Genomic DNA, 21,854 nt, shown 5'->3' with positions numbered 1-21,854 from the left:
GTCGCTATCCTGTACCCCGAGTGTCACCACCTTGTACCCTGATTGTCACTATCCTGTACCCCAAATGTCAGCGTGTCACTATCCTGTACCCCGAGTGTCACCACCCTGTACCCTGATTGTCACTATCCTGTACCCCAAATGTCAGCGTGTCACTATCCTGTACCCCGAGTGTCACCACCCTGTACCCTGATTGTCACTATCCTGTACCCCAAATGTCAGCGTGTCACTATCCTGTACCCCAAGTGTCCGCACCCTTCCCCCGCCAACCACTTTTTTTACCGATCCAGAGAATAAGACGTCATTTTCACATAATAATTTAATGAAACTCGCACCCACCATAAAACCAGTGTCTGGCTACCCTGAGGGGGGAGGGGCGGCACATCTGCCCCCGGGACTCATCCAGCGTCTCCCAGTTCATAAATAGAATAATAATAAAATATTTGCGGTGAACAATCACACGAGGCAACAAAACCAGAGAGGTCCTATAGAAGCGGCGGCAGTGCCGACACCACGAACACTTGGAAGAAATACTGTCTTACTCACACCCAGGGCGAGAAAGTGTGAAGGTAGGACGACCCTGCGCACAGCACGGAGCATTATATATCCCTTGTAAAATATAGGCATCTCCTATCTCCAGGTGTATGTACAGGTAGGTTACAGGTAGTCCCCGGGGGCCGGGGCTACAAGGCAGAGCGGCCACGCTCACTCCATGGCCACAGTCACAGTGAATCCTGATTTTCCTTGTGCAATGAGGCACTCAATGGGTGGGGTGGGGGGAGGGGGAGCTGTGAGACTGCAGATACCCCCGTCTGGGGTAGAAGCCACATTCTTATATCAGCCGGGGGAGGGCTATAGGGAGTCCGTCACAATGTGTTCTGCACTGGTCCGGCCATGATGACCTGATATCCCAGAAGTGACATATCCTGTGCACCCAGACGAAGTGTTGGCACCCCAGATGCCCTCCTGTAGTTACAGGGTGCTGGCACCCCACATATAGATACATGAGCCATCCTCGTAGCTCAGAGGTGTGTGGCCCCGGCCGTCTGGTTGTGCGGCCTCCTCTCTATGTTTTCCGCCATAGTCTTTGTGGTAGTTTTCTGACTCCTCTGCTGCCTCTTCTTAGAGGCGTCCGTAGCTGCGGCGTCCTGCTCCTGGAGGGTGCCGAAGACCCTCCTGGTGGGGGCAGTATCCTGGGCAGGGAGCAGGGCTGTTCTTTTCTTCTCGGCTGTGGTGTTATTGTTAGTGGACTGGACTAACACGGTCAGCTTCCCCCTGGTGGAGCCGTCTCTGCTACTGTTGCCGTGATGTTTTACCGGTGGGGGGGTGGGTCCCCGCGTTCTCAGGGGCTTCTGGGATCTGGGGTCCACACCAATATCCACAGTTATGTTTGTGTACAGGGCTTCCAGCTCTCTGGACAGGAGTTTGTAGGTCAGGGAGTTCATCCCGTCCTGCGTCCACATCCGCTGCGTCCGGATTAGCAGGTCAAACCTGTGCAAAACAATGGAGACCTCTGTTATACACAGTAAATGAGACACTGACCCTTTAAATGGCAGTCATGTGAACTAGTGACCTGTTACATCCTTACTTGTTTTATTTTACACTAGTTGTATCTATACCTGTATTAACTATATACCACTCACATCCAGAGCTGCTGCATTCACTATACTCATACAACATAGTGCTTGTGTCTGTCCTCCAGATGGCACCTGTATAATCTGTAGAGATTTATGTGACCTGTAGTACCTGTGTCTGTCCTCCAGATGGTGCCTGTATAATCAGAGGTTTATGTGACCTGTAGTACCTGCTCTTGGCCTCCAGATGGCGCCTGTATGATCAGAGGTTTATGTGACCTGTAGTACCTGCTCTTGGCCTCCAGATGACGCCTGTATAATCTGTAGAGGTTAATGTGTCCTGTAGTACCTGCTCTTGGCCTCCAGATGGCACCTGTATAATCTGTAGAGGTTTATGTGGAGTGTAGTACCTGCTCTTGGCCTCAAATGGCACCTGTATAATCTGTAGGGATTTATATGGAGTGTAGTACCTGTGCTTTGCCTCCAGATGGCACCTGTATAATCTGTAGAGGTTTATGTGGAGTGTAGTACCTGCTCTTGGCCTCCAGATGACACCTGTATAATCTGTAGGGATTTATATGGAGTGTAGTACCTGTGCTTGGCCTCCAGATGGCGCCTGTATACTCAGTAGAGGTTTATGTGACCTGTAGTACCTGCTCTTGGCCTCCAGATGGCGCCTGTATAATCTGCAGGGATTTATGTGACCTGTAGTACCTGCTCTTGGCCTCCAGATGGCACCTGTATAATCTGTAGGGATTTATGTGATCTGTAGTACCTGCTCTTGGCCTCCAGATGGCACCTGTATAATCTGTAGGGATTTATGTGGAGTGTAGTACTTGTGCTTGGCCTCCAGATGGCGCCTGCATAATCTGCAGGGATTTATGTGACCTGTAGTACCTGCTCTTGGCCTCCAGATGGCGCCTGTATAATCTGCAGGGATTTATGTGACCTGTAGTTCCTGCTCTTAGCCTCCAGATGGCGCCTGTATACTCAGTAGAGGTTTATGTGACCTGTAGTACCTGCTCTTGGCCTCCAGATGGCGTCTGTATAATCAGTAGAGGTTTATGTGACCTGTAGTACCTGCTCTTGGCCTCCAGATGGCGCCTGTATAATCTGCAGGGATTTATGTGGAGTGTAGTACCTGTGCTTGGCCTCCAGATGGCACCTGTATAATCTGCAGGGATTTATGTGACCTGTAGTACCTGCTCTTGGCCTCCAGATGGCGCTTGTATAATCTGCAGGGATTTATGTGGAGTGTAGTACCTGTGCTTGGCCTCCAGATGGCGCCTGTATAATCAGTAGAGGTTTATGTGCAGTGTAGTACCTGTGCATGGCCTCCAGATGGCGCTTGTATAATCTGCAGGGATTTATGTGGAGTGTAGTACCTGTGCTTGGCCTCCAGATGGCGTCTGTATAATCAGTAGAGGTTTATGTGACCTGTAGTACCTGCTCTTGGCCTCCAGATGGCGCCTGTATAATCTGCAGGGATTTATGTGGAGTGTAGTACCTGTGCTTGGCCTCCAGATGGCGCTTGTATAATCTGCAGGGATTTATGTGGAGTGTAGTACCTGTGCTTGGCCTCCAGATGGCACCTGTATAATCTGTAGAGGTTTATGTGGAGTGTAGTACCTGCTCTTGGCCTCCAGATGGCACCTGTATAATCTGTAGAGGTTTATGTGGAGTGTAGTACCTGCTCTTGGCCTCCAGATGGCACCTGTCAAATCTGTAGAGGTTTATGTGGAGTGTAGTACCTGTGCTTGGCCTCCAGATGGCACCTGTATAATCTGTAGGGATTTATGTGGAGTGTAGTACCTGTGCTTGGCCTCCAGATGGCGCCTGTATAATCTGTAGGGATTTATGTGGAGTGTAGTACCTGTGCTTGGCCTCCAGATGGCGCCTGTATAATCTGTAGGGATTTATGTGGAGTGTAGTACCTGTGCTTGGCCTCCAGATGGCACCTGTATAATCTGTAGAGGTTTATGTGGAAAGTAGTACCTGCTCTTGGCCTCCAGATGGCGCCTGTATAATCTGTAGAGGTTTATGTGGAGTGTAGTACCTGTGCTTGGCCTCCAGATGGCGCCTGTATAATCTGCAGGGATTTATGTGGAGTGTAGTACCTGTGTTTGGCCTCCAGATGGCGCCTGTATAATCTGTAGGGATTTATGTGATCTGTAGTACCTGCTCTTGGCCTCCAGATGGCACCTGTATAATCTGTAGGGATTTATGTGGAGTGTAGTACCTGTGCTTGGCCTCCAGATGGCGCCTGTATAATCTGCAGGGATTTATGTGGAGTGTAGTACCTGTGCTTGGCCTCCAGATGGCGCCTGTATAATCTGCAGGGATTTATGTGGAGTGTAGTACCTGTGCTTGGCCTCCAGATGGCACCTGTATAATCTGTAATCCTCTCATCTCTCGCCTTCTTACATTTCACTCTCTAATCCCATTAGATAGTTTCCTTCTCAGCCGCCTATAATCCTCCACTCCCGCCGCTCCCTCCGTCCTCCGCAGACTATCGCGCTGTCATTAGTAGTGTGAGGGGGATGCTGGGGGTTGTGGTTCTCACCTGTGGGGGTTCTCCTCGTTCCCCCTGTCGCCCTTGTGTTTCACCATCTTGTAGTGACCTACAGACACGGGCGGACGGGCGATCTTCATCCCAGCCAGACGGACCCTGCAGAAACATGGAGGACACGTCCGGTCAGCACAGAGCCTGGTGATAGCGCCCCCTGAGGAGGGGCGAGGTACTGCAGCCAGAGGAGCTCACACTAGAAGTGCTCACTGATGCCCCTACTGGAGGAGAACAGAAGATCACCCAGTACCCACACTGCATTGTACAGCAGAGTATGTCACATGACAAGATATCACGTGGTAGAATTAGATACGGCCGTTAGTATCACATGTGATCGGATTAGATACAGCCGTTAGTATCACATGTGATCGGATTAGATACAGCCGTTAGTATCACATGTGATCGGATTAGATACAGCAGTTAGTATCACATGTGATCGGATTAGGGTGCGTTTACACAGAAAGATTTATCTGACAGATTTTGGAAGCCAAAGCCAGGAATGGATTTAAAAAGAGGATAGATCCCAGTCTTTCCTCTATGACCTGCACCCTGTTTATAGTCTGCTCCTGGTTTTGACTTCAAAGATCTGTCAGATAAATCTGTCTGTGTAAACGCACCATTAGATACACCTGCTTGTCAGGCAGTATGAGATACGTCAGGCTTAGATACCCCTGCTTGTCAGGCAGTATGAGATAGGTCAGGCTTAGATACACCTGCTTGTCAGGCAGTATGAGATATGTCAGGCTTAGATACCCCTGCTTGTCAGGCAGTATGACACATGGAAGGCTTAGATACACCTGCTTGGCTGGCACTATTACATACGGCAGGCTTAGATACCCCATGACTGTCCAGGTGTGGGGCCCCTTACCTGGTTGCTATGTCGTCGTCCTCGCCTCCCCACCCCCAGTACTCGTTGGGGAAGCCGTTCATCTTCATATATTGTTCAGGGGTCACGGCAGAGACCCCCCCAAAATACTGCGGATACGGGAGACTGTGGAGGAAGCAGAGAGATGATGGAGACACAGGATACCATAAACCACGCCCACATGGAGGGCAGAGTGCCCCCATAACCACAACTATAACCATAATATATCTGTATGGGTTTAAAGGAGGAGTCCGGGGAAATTTTTTTGTTAAAGTATTGTATTGCCCCCCCATAGTTATACAAATCCCCAATATACACTTATTATGGGAAATGCACAAAAAGTGCTTCTTTCCCTGCACTTACTACTGCATCAAGGCTTCACTTCCTGGATAACAGGGCGATGTCACTTCCTGGATAACATGATGATGTCACTTCCTGGATAACATGGTGATGTCACTTCCTGGATAACATGGTGATGTCACTTCCTGGATAACAGGGTGACGTCACTTCCTGGAAAACATGATGATGTCACTTCCTGGATAACATGGTGATGTCACTTCCTGGATAACATGGCGATGTCACTTCCTGGATAACATGGTGATGTCACTTCCTGGATAACATGGTGATGTCACAACCCAACTCCCAGAGCTGTGCGGGCTGTGGCTGCTGGAGAGGATGATGGCAGAGGGATGCTCAGTGTCCCCCTGCCATCATCCTCTCCAGCAGTGACGTCACCCTGTTATCCGGGAAGTGACATCACCGTGTTATCCGGGAAGTGACATCACCGTGTTATCCGGGAAGTGACATCACCGTGTTATCCGGGAAGTGACATCACCATGTTATCCGGGAAGTGACATCACCATGTTATCCAGGAAGTGACATCACCATGTTATCCAGGAAGTGACGTCACCATGTTATCCAGGAAGTGACATCACCATGTTATCCAGGAAGTGACGCCTTGATGCAGTAGTAAGTGCAGGGAAAGAAGCCCTTTATAAGCATTTCCCGTAATATGTGTATATTGGGGATTTGTATAACTTTTGGGGAAGATTTTCGTCTGACTTCTCCTTTAAAAGGTCCCCTCCCACCACACAGATATAGCGGTATATGATACCATCACCCCTAGGGGGAGCTCACAGTACACAGACATAGCGGTATATGATACCATCACCCCTAGGGGGAGCTCACAGTACACAGACATAGCGGTATATGATACCATCACCCCTAGGGGGAGCTCACAGTACACAGACATAGCGGTATATGATACCATCACCCCTAGGGGGAGCTCACAGTACACAGACATAGCGGTATATGATACCATCACCCCTAGGGGGAGCTCACAGTACACAGACATAGCGGTATATGATACCATCACCCCTAGGGGGAGCTCACAGTACACAGACTTAGCGGTATATGATACCATCACCCCTAGGGGGAGCTCACAGTACACAGACTTAGCGGTATATGATACCATCACCCCTAGGGGGAGCTCACAGTACACAGACATAGCGGTATATGATACCATCACCCCTAGGGGGAGCTCACAGTACACAGACATAGCGGTATATGATACCATCACCCCTAGGGGGAGCTCACAGTACACAGACATAGCGGTATATGATACCATCACCCCTAGGGGGAGCTCACAGTACACAGACATAGCGGTATATGATACCATCACCCCTAGGGGGAGCTCACAGTACACAGACATAGCGGTATATGATACCATCACCCCTAGGGGGAGCTCACAGTACACAGACATAGCGGTATATGATACCATCACCCCTAGGGGGAGCTCACAGTACACAGACTTAGCGGTATATGATACCATCACCCCTAGGGGGAGCTCACAGTACACAGACATAGCGGTATATGATACCATCACCCCTAGGGGGAGCTCACAGTACACAGACATAGTATATATTTGCCGCCACCTCTAGGGGGAGCTCACCATATACATAGTAAGTGTATAGGGACAGTATAAGCCCATTTGCAGTTAGCGCCCCCAGTGGTGGCAGTAGTGTATATATATATCCTCACCTGTAGCTGAACTTGTTCATGGCGACTGATGCGTGTTTGGGGCTCCAGGGGTCGCACACGTACAGGTTGTGGTCGTTCTCCGGGATGAGATCCACATCATGGAGGAAGAGACAGTCCCAGTCCTCGTCCTTCATTGCCTCCTTCACCCCAACATTCAGGAGCTTCGCCCGATTAAATGTCGAGTTTCCCGACTGCAGAAAATATATACAACCCCAAGACGTGAGGCACGGCGGTATATAGAGGGAGGTACAAGGCACGGCGGTATATAGAGGGAGGTACGAGGCACAGCAGTGTATAGAGGGAGGTACAAGGCACGGCGGTATATAGAGGGAGGTACAAGGCACGGCGGTATATAGAGGGAGGTACGAGGCACAGCAGTGTATAGAGGGAGGTACAAGGCACGGCGGTATATAGAGGGAGGTACGAGGCACAGCAGTGTATAGAGGGAGGTACGAGGCACGGCAGTGTATAGAGGGAGGTACGAGGCACAGCAGTGTATAGAGGGAGGTACAAGGCACGGCAGTGTATAGAGGGAGGTACATCGCATGGCGGTATATAGAGGGAGGTACGAGGCACAGCAGTGTATAGAGGGAGGTACGAGGCACAGCAGTGTATAGAGGGAGGTACGAGGCACAGCGGTATATAGAGGGAGGTACATCGCACGGCGGTATATAGAGGGAGGTACGAGGCACAGCAGTGTATAGAGGGAGGTACGAGGCACGGCAGTGTATAGAGGGAGGTACATCGCACGGCGGTATATAGAGGGAGGTACGAGGCACAGCAGTGTATAGAGGGAGGTACGGCAGTGTATAGAAGTAGGAGGCACGGCAGTGTATAGAGGGAGCTACAAGGCACGGCAGTGTATAGAGGGAGGCACGGCAGTGTATAGAGGGAGGCACGAGGCACGGCAGTGTATAGAGGGAGGCACGAGGCACGGCAGTGTATAGAGGGAGGCAGGAGGCACGGCAGTGTATAGAGGGAGGCACGAGGCACGGCAGTGTATAGAGGGAGGCAGGAGGCACGGCAGTGTATAGAGGTACGAGGCACGGCGCTATATAGAGGGAGGTACAAGGCACGGCAGTGTATAGAGGGAGGTACGAGGCACGGCAGTGTATAGAGGGAGGTACGAGGCACGGCAGTGTATAGAGGGAGGTAGGAGGCACGGCAGTGTATAGAGGGAGGTAGGAGGCACGGCAGTGTATAGAGGTAGGAGGCACGGCAGTGTATAGAGGGAGGTAGGAGGCACGGCAGTGTATAGAGGGAGGTAGGAGGCACGGCAGTGTATAGAGGGAGGTAGGAGGCACGGCGGTGTATAGAGGGATGTACCAGGCACGGCAGTGTATAGAGGGAGGTACGAGGCACGGCAGTGTATAGAGGGAGGTACAAGGCACTGCAGTGTATAGAGGGAGGTACATCGCATGGCGGTATATAGAGGGAGGTACGAGGCACAGCAGTGTATAGAAGTAGGAGGCACGGCAGTGTATAGAGGGAGGCACGAGGCACGGCAGTGTATAGAGGGAGGCACGAGGCACGGCAGTGTATAGAGGGAGGTACAAGGCACGGCAGTGTATAGAGGGAGGTACGAGGCACGGCAGTGTATAGGGGGAGGTACGAGGCACGGCAGTGTATAGAGGGAGGTACGAGGCACGGCAGTGTATAGAAGGAGGTACGAGGCACGGCAGTGTATAGAGGAAGGTACAAGGCACGGCAGTGTACAGAGGGAGGTACGAGGCATGGCAGTGTACAGGGGGAGGTACGAGGCACGGCAGTGTATAGAGGGAGGTACGAGGCACGGCAGTGTATAGGGGGAGGTACGAGGCACGGCAGTGTATAGGGGGAGGTAGGAGGCACGACAGTGTATAGAGGGAGCTACGAGGCACGGCAGTGTATAGAGGGAGCTACGAGGCACGGCAGTGTATAGAGGGAGCTACGAGGCACGGCGGTGTATAGAGGGAGGTACAAGGCACGGCAATGTATAGAGGGAGGTACAAGGCATGGCAGTGTATAGAGGTAGGAGGCACGGCAGTGTATAGAGGGAGGTACGAGGCACGGCAGTGTATAGAGGGAGGTACGAGGCACGGCAGTGTATAGAGGTAGGAGGCACGAGGCACGGCAGTGTATAGAGGGAGGTACGAGGCACGGCAGTGTATAGAGGGAGGTACGAGGCACGGCAGTGTATAGAGGGAGGTACGAGGCACGGCAGTGTATAGAGGTAGGAGGCACGAGGCACGGCAGTGTATAGAGGGAGGTACGAGGCACGGCAGTGTATAGAGGGAGGTACGAGGCACGGCAGTGTATAGAGGGAGGTACGAGGCACGGCAGTGTATAGAGGTGGGAGGCACGAGGCACGGCAGTGTATAGAGGTGGGAGGCACGAGGCACGGCAGTGTATAGAGGGAGGTACGAGGCACGGCAGTGTATAGAGGGAGGTACGAGGCATGAGGCACAGGGGGCAGCGCTCACCTGGTGTATGATGTAGATGCCATAGTGGAGCTGCTGGCGCTGCAGGAAGGGGTGCAGGTAGTAGAGCAGGTGCCTCAGGTGCGTCTCCCGGTTGCGGTGAGGGATGATCACTGCCGTTTTATGGCGCGGCTCACAGTTAGGAGGCCGATATCTACCGCCTGCTCTGACCATAGGATTCTTCTCCTGTATCCGGCGGAGGGTGGGGACCCGGCTGAAGGTGACTGTTATAGGACCCACTGAGGAGGAAGAGGAGGAACACCTTCATCATCCTATATTATAACTGTAGTAACATATCCCCCCACTATGAACCCAAGCCCTTATAGACAGGCGGCAGTATTATAGTAGTTATATTCTTGTATATAGGAGCTGTATTATAGTAGTTATATCCCTGTATATAGGGAGCAGTATTATAGTATATCCCTGTATATAGGAGCAGTATTATAGTAGTTATATTCCTGTATATAGGAGCAGTATTATAGTAGTTATATCCCTGTATATAGGAGGCAGTATTATAGTAGTTATATTCCTGTATATAGGGAGCAGTATTATAGTAGTTATATTCCTGTATATAGGAGCAGTATTATAGTAGTTATATTCCTGTATATAGGGGGCAGTATTATAGTAGTTATATTCCTGTATATAGGAGCAGTATTATAGTAGTTATATCCCTGTATATAGGGAGCAGTATTATAGTATATCCCTGTATATAGGAGCAGTATTATAGTAGTTATATCCCTGTATATAGGGAGCAGTATTATAGTAGTTATATTCCTGTATATAGGGAGCAGTATTATAGTAGTTATATTCCTGTATATAGGAGCAGTATTATAGTAGTTATATCCCTGTATATAGGGGGCAGTATTATAGTAGTTATATTCCTGTATATAGGAGCAGTATTATAGTAGTTATATCCCTGTATATAGGGAGCAGTATTATAGTATATCCCTGTATATAGGAGCAGTATTATAGTAGTTATATCCCTGTATATAGGGAGCAGTATTATAGTAGTTATATTCCTGTATATAGGGAGCAGTATTATAGTAGTTATATTCCTGTATATAGGAGCAGTATTATAGTAGTTATATCCCTGTATATAGGAGCAGTATTATAGTAGTTATATCCCTGTATATAGGGAGCAGTATTATAGTAGTTATATTCCTGTATATAGGGAGCAGTATTATAGTAGTTATATTCCTGTATATAGGGGGCAGTATTATAGTAGTTATATTCCTGTATATAGGAGCAGTATTATAGTAGTTATATCCCTGTATATAGGAGCAGTATTATAGTAGTTATATTCCTGTATATAGGAGCAGTATTATAGTAGTTATATCCCTGTATATAGGAGCAGTATTATAGTAGTTATATTCCTGTATATAGGAGCAGTATTATAGTAGTTATATTCCTGTATATAGGGAGCAGTATTATAGTAGTTATATCCCTGTATATAGGAGCAGTATTATAGTAGTTATATTCCTGTATATAGAGAGCAGTATTATAGTAGTTATATTCTTGTATATAGGAGCAGTATTATAGGATTTATACACTTGTACATAAGGGGCAGTATTATGTTACTCACACAAGTGTGGTGATTTTTCTGGGCACCATGGTAGTAAACCAGTCATGTGGGTTCTAGGGTGAAGCGTTGCCTGCAGACGGGTGAGGTTGGTGTATACATCGTGGGTTCGGGTATAGTCAAAGCTAGGCTCTGGAGATCGACCAAAGATGGAGGCCAGGCTGCGCAGTCCACCGAACGAGAAATACACCATAAAAGCAAACTGGAAGCCGATCAGCATAGCCAGTGTACACGGTCGTTCCAGGACACGACGGATCATCTTCCTGATCTGTAAGACACAGACAGCGACATTACTTATGCAGTAGCGGCACAATGTAACGGAGACAGAGGAGGAGCAGATATGGGAATTTCTACTGGATTGTCATGGGGTGGGGGAACTTGTATCTAGTATGTGATGTGTATTATGACGTCCTGCGGCAGCTGAGGTGCAGTAGGATGAGGTTCTGCAGCAGCTGAGGTGTAGTAGGATGAGGTTCTGCAGCAGCTGAGGTGCAGTAGGATGAGGTTCTGCAGCAGCTGAGGTGTAGTAGGATGAGGTTCTGCAGCAGCTGAGGTGCAGTAGGATGAGGTTCTGCAGCAGCTGAGGTGTAGTAGGATGAGGTTGTGCAGCAGCTGGGGTGTAGTATGATGAGGTTCTGCAGCAGCTGAGGTGTAGTAGGATGAGGTTGTGCAGAAGCTGAGGTGTAGTAGGATGAGGTTGTGCAGAAGCTGAGGTGCAGTAGGATGAGGTTGTGCAGCAGCTGAGGTGTAGTAGGATGAGGTTGTGCAGCAGCTGAGGTGTAGTATGATGAGGTTGTGCAGCAGCTGAGGTGTAGTAGGATGAGGTTCTGCAGCAGCTGAGGTGTAGTATGATGAGGTTCTGCAGCAGCTGAGGTGCAGTAGGATGAGGTTCTGCAGCAGCTGAGGTGCAGTATGATGAGGTTCTGCAGCAGCTGAGGTGTAGTAGGATGAGGTTGTGCAGCAGCTGAGGTGTAGTATGATGAGGTTCTGCAGCAGCTGAGGTGTAGTAGGATGAGGTTCTGCAGCAGCTGAGGTGCAGTAGGATGAGGTTCTGCAGCAGCTGAGGTGTAGTATGATGAGGTTCTGCAGCAGCTGAGGTGTAGTAGGATGAGGTTCTGCAGCAGCTGAGGTGTAGTATCAGATTCTGCAGCAGCTGAGGTGTAGTATGAGGTTCTGCAGCAGCTGAGGTGTAGTAGGATGAGGTTCTGCAGCAGCTGAGGTGCAGTAGGATGAGGTTCTGCAGCAGCTGAGGTGTAGTATGATGAGGTTCTGCAGCAGCTGAGGTATAGTAAGATGAGGTTCTGCAGCAGCTGAGGTGTAGTAGGATGAGGTTCTGCAGCAGCTGAGGTATAGTAGGATGAGATTCTGCAGCAGCTGAGGTGTAGTAGGATGAGGTTCTGCAGCAGCTGAGGTGTAGTATGATGAGGTCCTGCAGCAGCTGAAATGTAGTATGAGGTTCTGCAGCAGCTGAGGTGTAGTATGATGAGGTTCTGCAGCAGCTGAGGTGTAGTATGAGGTTCTGCAGCAGCTGAGGTGTAGTATGATGAGGTTCTGCAGCAGCTGAGCTGGGATGTAGTAGGATGAGGTTGTGCAGCAGCTGAGGTGTAGTAGGATGAGGTTCTGCAGCAGCTGAGGTGTAGTAGGATGAGGTTCTGCAGCAGCTAAGGTGTAGTAGGATGAGGTTCTGCAGCAGCTGAGGTGTAGTATGATGAGGTTCTGCAGCAGCTGAGGTGCAGTAGGATGAGGTTCTGCAGCAGCTGAGGTGCAGTAGGATGAGGTTCTGCAGCAGCTGAGGTGTAGTAGGATGAGGTTCTGCAGCAGCTGAGGTGTAGTAGGATGAGGTTCTGCAGCAGCTGAGGTGTAGTATGATGAGGTTCTGCAGCAGCTGAGGTGCAGTAGGATGAGGTTCTGCAGCAGCTGAGGTGCAGTAGGATGAGGTTCTGCAGCAGCTGAGGTGTAGTAGGATGAGGTTCTGCAGCAGCTGAGGTGTAGTAGGATGAGGTTCTGCAGCAGCTGAGGTGTAGTAGGATGAGGTTCTGCAGCAGATGAGGTGCAGTAGGATGAGGTTCTGCAGCAGCTGAGGTGCAGTAGGATGAGGTTCTGCAGCAGCTGAGGTGTAGTATGATGAGGTTGTGCAGCAGCTGAGGTGTAGTAGGATGAGGTTCTGCAGCAGCTGAGGTGTAGTATGATGAGGTCCTGCAGCAGCTGAGGTGTAGTAGGATGAGGTCGTGCAGCAGCTGAGGTGTAGTATGATGAGGTTCTGCAGCAGCTGAGGTGTAGTAGGATGAGGTTGTGCAGCAGCTGAGGTGTAGTATGATGAGGTTCTGCAGCAGCTGAGGTGTAGTAGGATGAGGTTCTGCAGCAGCTGAGGTTCAGTAGGATGAGGTTCTGCAGAAGCTGAGGTGTAGGATGAGGTTGTGCAGCAGCTGAGGTGCAGTATGATGAGGTTGTGCAGCAGCTGAGGTGTAGTAGGATGAGGTTCTGCAGCAGCTGAGGTGCAGTAGGATGAGGTTCTGCAGCAGCTGAGGTGTAGTAGGATGAGGTTCTGCAGCAGCTGAGGTGCAGTAGGATGAGGTTCTGCAGCAGCTGAGGTGTAGTATGATGAGGTTCTGCAGCAGCTGAGGTGCAGTAGGATGAGGTTCTGCAGCAGCTGAGGTGTAGTAGGATGAGGTTGTGCAGCAGATGGGGTGTAGTATGATGAGGTTCTGCAGCAGCTGAGGTGTAGTAGGATGAGGTTGTGCAGCAGCTGAGGTGTAGTATGATGAGGTTCTGCAGCAGCTGAGGTGTAGTAGGATGAGGTTGTGCAGCAGCTGAGGTGTAGTAGGATGAGGTTCTGCAGCAGCTGAGGTGTAGTATGATGAGGTTCTGCAGCAGCTGAGGTGCAGTAGGATGAGGTTCTGCAGCAGCTGAGGTGCAGTAGGATGAGGTTCTGCAGCAGCTGAGGTGTAGTAGGATGAGGTTGTGCAGCAGTTGAGGTGTAGTAGGATGAGGTTCTGCAGCAGCTGAGGTGTAGTAGGATGAGGTTGTGCAGCAGCTGAGGTGCAGTAGGATGAGGTTCTGCAGCAGCTGAGGTGCAGTAGGATGAGGTTCTGCAGCAGCTGAGGTGTAGTATGATGAGGTTCTGCAGCAGCTGAGGTGCAGTAGGATGAGGTTCTGCAGCAGCTGAGGTGTAGTAGGATGAGGTTCTGCAGCAGCTGAGGTGTAGTAGGATGAGGTTCTGCAGCAGCTGAGGTGTAGTAGGATGAAGTTCTGCAGCAGCTGAGGTGCAGTAGGATGAGGTTCTGCAGCAGCTGAGGTGCAGTAGGATGAGGTTCTGCAGCAGCTGAGGTGCAGTAGGATGAGGTTCTGCAGCAGCTGAGGTGTGGTAGGATGAGGTTCTGCAGCAGCTGAGGTGTGGTAGGATGAGGTTCTGCAGCAGCTGAGGTGTAGTAGGATGAGGTTCTGCAGCAGCTGAGGTGTAGTAGGATGAAGTTCTGCAGCAGCTGAGGTGTGGTAGGATGAGGTTCTGCAGCAGCTGAGGTGCAGTAGGATGAGGTTCTGCAGCAGCTGAGGTGTGTATGATGAGGTTGTGCAGCAGCTGAGGTGCAGTAGGATGAGGTTCTGCAGCAGCTGAGGTGTAGTAGGATGAGGTTCTGCAGCAGCTGAGGTGTAGTATGATGAGGTTCTGCAGCAGCTGAGGCTATTATGGGGACACTGCAGAGACTTTTCAGCATAGATATAAGCATTCCCATATACAGATCACATATCATAAAATTACATAGCAACAGGCACTGCATGGCAACCGCCAGCCTTTACCTCAGTACCCGAGTCATTTTCCTCTTCCTCGTCTTCCGATTCTCCTGGAAGTGTCTGGGGTGTCTGTCAGTTCCCCGATCACTGGGGGCCCCACCCTTACATGAAGAGTAAGGAGGGACCCCCAGTCATATCAATGGACCATCTTATTGCAGATCCCCTGACAATAATAGCAGACAATGGGCTCCAGCTGGATGTTGGGGACCCCCACCGTCCTCCATGTCCAGGTTGTAACCATTCAGGGGCCTTGCACCGTACAATCACCCGGCAGCCCCAGAATACAACCATCCACATACAAGACCTAGAACTGGTGCAGGCAGGGAGGTAGTGCCCTGTACAGAAGGCAGGGGGCGCCCCGGAGCCGAGGCAGTGGCATCCATGGCTGACAGGTGAATACAGCCGTATACAGCTGCATGACAACTGATGTCATCGTGTGTGACAAGAGCAATGCAGAATGGAGTATCTAAGCATTTTATGTGTGATACTCTATGCTGAGTAGGTGTATCTAAGCCACCCCATTGCCTCTAGCTCATCATACATGTCGGTATATGAACTTACAATGTTGGGTTAAGGATTTGCCCCTACTGTAGCTGCCATATACAAATATACATATACACTCTCGCCTCTCCTACCCTTTAATGACAAAGACAACAAAAAGAAAACTATCCGTGAAATGTGTCCAGAGCCGAGCCCGCCGGTCACAGGGAACACAGAGAGACAACCAAGATGGCTGCCAGGACACATACAGGGGGTGATGGAGGTACCAGAGAACACAGCGAGACAACCAATATGGCTGCCAGGACACATACAGGGGGTGATGGAGGTACCAGAGAACACAGCGAGACAACCAATATGGCTGCCAGGACACATACAGGGGGTGATGGAGGTACCAGAGAACACAGCGAGACAACCAATATGGCTGCCAGGACACATACAGGGGGTGATGGAGGTACCAGAGAACCCAGCGAGACAACCAATATGGCTGCCAGGACACATACAGGGGGTGATGGAGGTACCAGAGAACACAGCGAGACAACCAATATGGCTGCCAGGACACATACAGGGGGTGATGGAGGTACCAGAGAACCCAGCGAGACAACCAATATGGCTGCCAGGACACATACAGGGGGTGATGGAGGTACCAGAGAACACAGCGAGACAACCAATATGGCTGCCAGGACACATACAGGGGGTGATGGAGGTACCAGAGAACCCAGCGAGACAACCAATATGGCTGCCAGGACACATACAGGGGGTGATGGAGGTACCAGAGAACACAGCGAGACAACCAATATGGCTGCCAGGACACATACAGGGGGTGATGGAGGTACCAGAGAACACAGCGAGACAGCCAATTTGGCTGCCAGGACACATACAGGGGGTGATGGAGGTACCAGAGAACACAGCGAGACAACCAATATGGCTACCAGGACACATACAGGGGGTGATGGAGGTACCAGAGAACACAGCGAGACAACCAATATGGCTGCCAGGACACATACAGGGGGTGATGGAGGTACCAGAGAACACAGCGAGACAACCAATATGGCTGCCAGGACACATACAGGGGGTGATGGAGGTACCAGAGAACACAGCGAGACAACCAATATGGCTGCCAGGACACATACAGGGGGTGATGGAGGTACCAGAGAACACAGCGAGACAACCAATATGGCTGCCAGGACAGAGACAGGAGGACACAGGTCCCAGAAAACAAACCAATATATACAGATACAGGATACAGGAAGATATGGGGGGACACTACTGACTGTGACGCAGGGGGAGATGAAAGGGCCATTAAGTCGTTGTTGCACATTGGCCCAACCATGCTGGGAGTTGTAGTTCTGGACTCCGTCCACCAGGCGCACTGTTTACAGGTTGTCCTTCTGAGGATTGCTCCTTATCCCCCACAATACCTCAGGATCCCCTCCAAAACACCAATATTACCATGTTACATAAAAGTACAATGGGGATGGCCGCCATTGTATCTACATCTCCTATAGACGCCTATTGTCACGTATCCTATACATCGCTGGTAGATAAAAGAGAGCAAGAGACTGCATTCAGCTATCTAACAAAGATAGACTGGACGTCCCTGCAATATTGGCCCGGCTGTCAGTGATGCTGGGAGATGGAGGGTCACAGGTCAGGAAGCACCATTGTTCTGGAACATTCACTAATAGGACCAGTCACATGACCCAACATAGAGCCAGTCAGGAGGTAGAAAGCTGTCACATACACCCCCCACCACCACCACCATGGCCAACAGTGGTCACAAGACACTCAATGCCTTGGAGACAGAAAGAATCCTCCTACAGAAGGAGGCGAAACCGCGAACATCGAGGATCATAGCACAGACGTCTACAATAAACTAACTACACTGTATAACTCTATAACTACACTGTATAACTCTATAACTACACTGTATATAACTACACTGTATAACTCTATAACTACACTGTATATAACTACACTGTATAACTATAACTACACTGTATATAACTACACTGTATAACTCTATAACTACACTGTATATAACTACACTGTATAACTCTATAACTACACTGTATATAACTACACTGTATAACTATAACTACACTGTATATAACTACACTGTATAACTCTATAACTACACTGTATATAACTACACTGTATAACTCTATAACTACACTGTATATAACTACACTGTATAACTCTATAACTACACTGTATATAACTACACTGTATAACTCTATAACTACACTGTATAACTCTATAACTACACTGTATAACTCTATAACTACACTGTATATAACTACACTGTATAACTGTATATAACTACATTGATATAACTACACTGTATAACTCTATAACTACACTGTATATAACTACACTGTATAACTGTATATAACTACATTGATATAACTACACTGTATAACTCTATAACTACACTGTATATAACTACACTGTATAACCACACTATATATAACTACACTATATATAACTATACTATATATAACTACACTGTATAACCACACTATATATAACTACACTGTATAACTCTACTGTATATAACTACACTGTATAACTCTATAACTACACTGTATATAACTACACTGTATAACTCTATAACTACACTGTATATAACTACACTGTATAACCACACTATATATAACTACACTATATATAACCACACTATATATAACTACACTGTATAACCACACTATATATAACTACACTGTATAACTCTACTGTATATAACTACACTAAGGATATGTTCACACTGAGGAATTAAAAAGTTTTGAGCGCAGAATTTGAGCGGAAATTCAAAGCCCCAATGACTTCTATGGGATTTGTAGCGAATCCACAGAGGGACACTCCGCATGTAAATTCTGCCATGTGAACAACCGAGCAGAAATCCTATTGAGTGGGACATATTTTACAGGCGAAATAGCGGAATATGCAGAACATTACGCGTGGATACCGCTTGAATTTCCGGTGACAGAACCTGAGATCAGGTGAGAGGGTAGATGATGGTGAGTGTACGCCGGAGCACAATAGAGGTGGCGCGGACGCTCTGCACACTGATACGTCTATTGTATTGGTGTGAGCGTTGCTGTGGAGGAGAGTTACACACACAGTTGTGCCCGCACGCGGCGTCCGCAGGGTCCTATGACATGGAGGAAGTTTGTTCTTCAGGGTTGGGTCCACACACCTGAAGCTTTTATGCAGTAAATCCGTCATGGATTTCCCCAACATACCGACACGTCGTACACCAGACACGTTTCCCGTCCTGACTGCCGCCTCCATGATACTACAAATCCCCAGCTTATAGCAGCGGATCGCTCACACAGGCGGATAAGCCGTGGATAATCTGCCACCAATCTGCCAGTGTTCCACGTGGATCTGGTTGCGGATTTTGCTCATTCCACTGTGTGTGTGCGGGAGCATGGCCGTGCCTCAGCTGCAGCGCGCTTTCCATGCATGTGTGGATGGGGAGTGAGCAGCCAGTCTACCGGTGCAGCGTGCAGACTCCCCCGGACCTCAGCCGCCTCCGCTGCCTGATTATTACTGCTTTCCTTTGCTGTTTACGTCGTAGTTCACACCGTGATCTGCTGCAAAACTACAAATCCCCAACAACCCTGTGGCTGTCCAGAGATGATGGGAGTGGTAGTCCTGCACCCGCCGTAGGGCGTCAAGTTCCCCACTTATGCTCTATGACAGAATAGGTCAAAACCGCATCAAAGATACTGCCAATCCGCATCCCCAACTGCAGCAGAATCCGCAGCCCGAGGCGGTGTAATAATCTGCAGGTACTGGCGGGGAGCCTCTCATCTTCACTGCATCTCCTGCGCCCCAGGCGGCCGGCACACTGACTTTATGTGCAGGACTTCTGTTTGCTGCAGATCTGCAGTCAGGTCTGGATCACCTGCAGATTTATTGCGGATTGCAATGAAGTTAAATGCGCAGAGGATGCAACGCCACAATAGAGCAGCTGTGATACAGAATCCGCACCGCCTGGCTGCCACTTTGGCTGCCACTTTGTATATATCGGCCACTTTACCGCTGCCATAATTATTGTGGATTTTCCATGTGGAACTTTCCACTGTTTGCAGCTGCATCCTCACAGCCCGCAGCCGGGTATAAGAAACACGTCGGAATTACCCCTCTCTTATTGTCTGCGACTACAACCCTGCACTGACTGACTACCACAACCCCGCACCCACCAACTACCACACTGCAACCCTGCACCCACCAACTACCAACTACCACACTGCAACCCCGCGCCCACCAACTAACACACTGCAACCCCGCGCCCACCAACTACCACACTGCAACCCCGCACCCACCAACTACCACACTGCAACCCCGCACCCACCAACTACCACACTGCAACCCCGCACACACCAACTACCACACTGCAACCCCGCACACACCAACTACCACACTGCAACTCCGCACACACCAACTAACACACTGCAACCCCGCACCCACCAACTACCACACTGCAACCCCGCACCGACCAACTACCACACTGCAACCCTGCACCGACCAACTAACACACTGCAACCCCGCACCCACCAACTACCACACTGCAACCCCCGCACCCACCAACTACCACACTGCAACCCCCGCACCCACCAACTACCACACTGCAACCCCGCACCCACCAACTACCACACTGCAACCCCGCACCCACCAACTACCACACTGCAACCCCGCACCGACCAAATAACACACTGCAACCCCGCACCCACCAACTACCACACTGCAACCCCGCACACACCAACTACCACACTGCAACTCCGCACCCACCAACTACCACACTGCAACCCCGCACCCACCAACCAACACACTGCAACCCCGCACCCACCAACTACCACACTGCAACCCCGCACCGACCAACTAACACACTGCAACCCCGCACCGACCAACTAACACACTGCAACCCCGCACCGACCAACTACCACACTGCAACCCCGCACCCACCAACTACCACACTGCAACCCCACACCCACCAACTACCACACTGCAACCCCGCACCCACCAACTACCACACTGCAACCCCGCACCGACCAACTACCACACTGCAACCCCGAACCGACTAACTACCACACTGCAACCCGCACCCACCAACTACCACACTGCAACCCCGCACCCACCAACTACCACACTGCAACCCCGCACCCACCAACTACCACACTGCAACCCCACACCCACCAACTACCACACTGCAACCCCACACCCACCAACTACCACACTGCAACCCCGCACCGACTAACTACCAAACTGCAACCCGCACCCACCAACTAACACACTGCAACCCCGCACCCACCAACTACTGCACCTCAACCCTGCACTGACTGACTACCATAACCCCACACCAACTGACCACCGCACCTCAACCCTGACCAACTACCACACCACAATCCCGCACTGACCAACTACCACACTGCAACCCCGCACCGACCGTTACTTAATTAAAAAAATAATTAAAAATAAGTAAAATTACATAAATTATAAAAACTTACATTTCAAATAAAAACAAAAGAAAATGAAGGACGTCGCTAAATAATAAAATAATTAAAATGGAGAATTTAACCCCAGTGAAGGAAGGGCGTAAAAGTGGAAATTTGCCGTCAGTTTGTATGAAGTGATTTCCTGTTACCCAGAGATAATGATATAACTGTATATATATATATATATATATATATATATATATATATATATATATATATATATATACCTCTCTGTATCCATCATCAGGGAGAGTAATGGGGCCGACTACTCCACCCATCATCCCAGAACACGACCCCCAGCACCACACAACAACCTGTTAACCCCTCGCCAGCACTGCTGCCAGCCTTCTGTCTCATGATGGTTTCCGTTATGTCCTGATAATAAATGTCCTCAGTGTATGAGGCTCCACTGTACGCCGGAGCGATGTACAACCAGCACCACTGCCCTCCTCACTGCACCCAGGAGCTTACAGTCCATGCAGGAGAGCGGTGAGGAGGCAGGAGGGGTATGTGCTGCTGACATGATGGGGGCTCATGCATGGGGGGGGATGGGCAGAGCATTGCACCTGAGTGTCAGCTCCCTGGCCCACTCACACTCACTCACCTCAGTGGCTGCAGATGTTGATCTCTAGGATCTGGGATTAGAAGGCTTCATAGAGCAGAATGTCTCTGTCATGGCCCCAGCATCTCCCCTCCCTTCCTCTCTGCCTGCTGTCGCTCCTCCTCCTCCTCCTCTAACCATACTCCTCCTCCTCCCCCTGCTTCCCCAAACACAGACTGCAGAGCACGCACTGCCCACACTCACCGCAGTGCACACTTACATCACACTCTGCCCACACTCACCGCAGTGCACACTTACATCACACTCTGCCCACACTCACCGCAGTGCACACTTACATCACACTCTGCCCACACTCACCGCAGTGCACACTTACATCACACTCTGCCCACACTCACTGCAGTGCACACTTACATCACACTCT

General features: G+C 49.9%; 1 protein-coding gene across 1 annotated transcript; it reads right to left on the bottom strand.

Moving 5' to 3' along the window:
- Positions 1-301: 301 nt before the first annotated feature.
- On the bottom strand, positions 302-21,584 carry B4GALT3 (beta-1,4-galactosyltransferase 3). Its single transcript, XM_069951369.1, has 7 exons — positions 21,476-21,584; positions 11,084-11,348; positions 9,505-9,740; positions 7,043-7,233; positions 5,006-5,128; positions 4,135-4,239; positions 302-1,488 (listed from the first exon to the last, which is right to left on the bottom strand). Exons 2-7 carry the CDS (start codon positions 11,337-11,339, stop codon positions 1,020-1,022), a joined length of 1,380 nt encoding a protein of 459 aa, XP_069807470.1. The 5' UTR covers positions 11,340-11,348; positions 21,476-21,584; the 3' UTR covers positions 302-1,019.
- Between the last annotated feature and the right edge of the window lie 270 nt (positions 21,585-21,854).

Source organism: Dendropsophus ebraccatus, chromosome 13 (genome assembly GCF_027789765.1).
Source record: "Dendropsophus ebraccatus isolate aDenEbr1 chromosome 13, aDenEbr1.pat, whole genome shotgun sequence".
Classification (NCBI taxonomy): domain Eukaryota; kingdom Metazoa; phylum Chordata; class Amphibia; order Anura; family Hylidae; genus Dendropsophus; species Dendropsophus ebraccatus.
The sequence above is the reverse complement of the archived record's forward strand: the minus strand, read 5'-3'. Positions and strand labels throughout refer to the sequence as shown.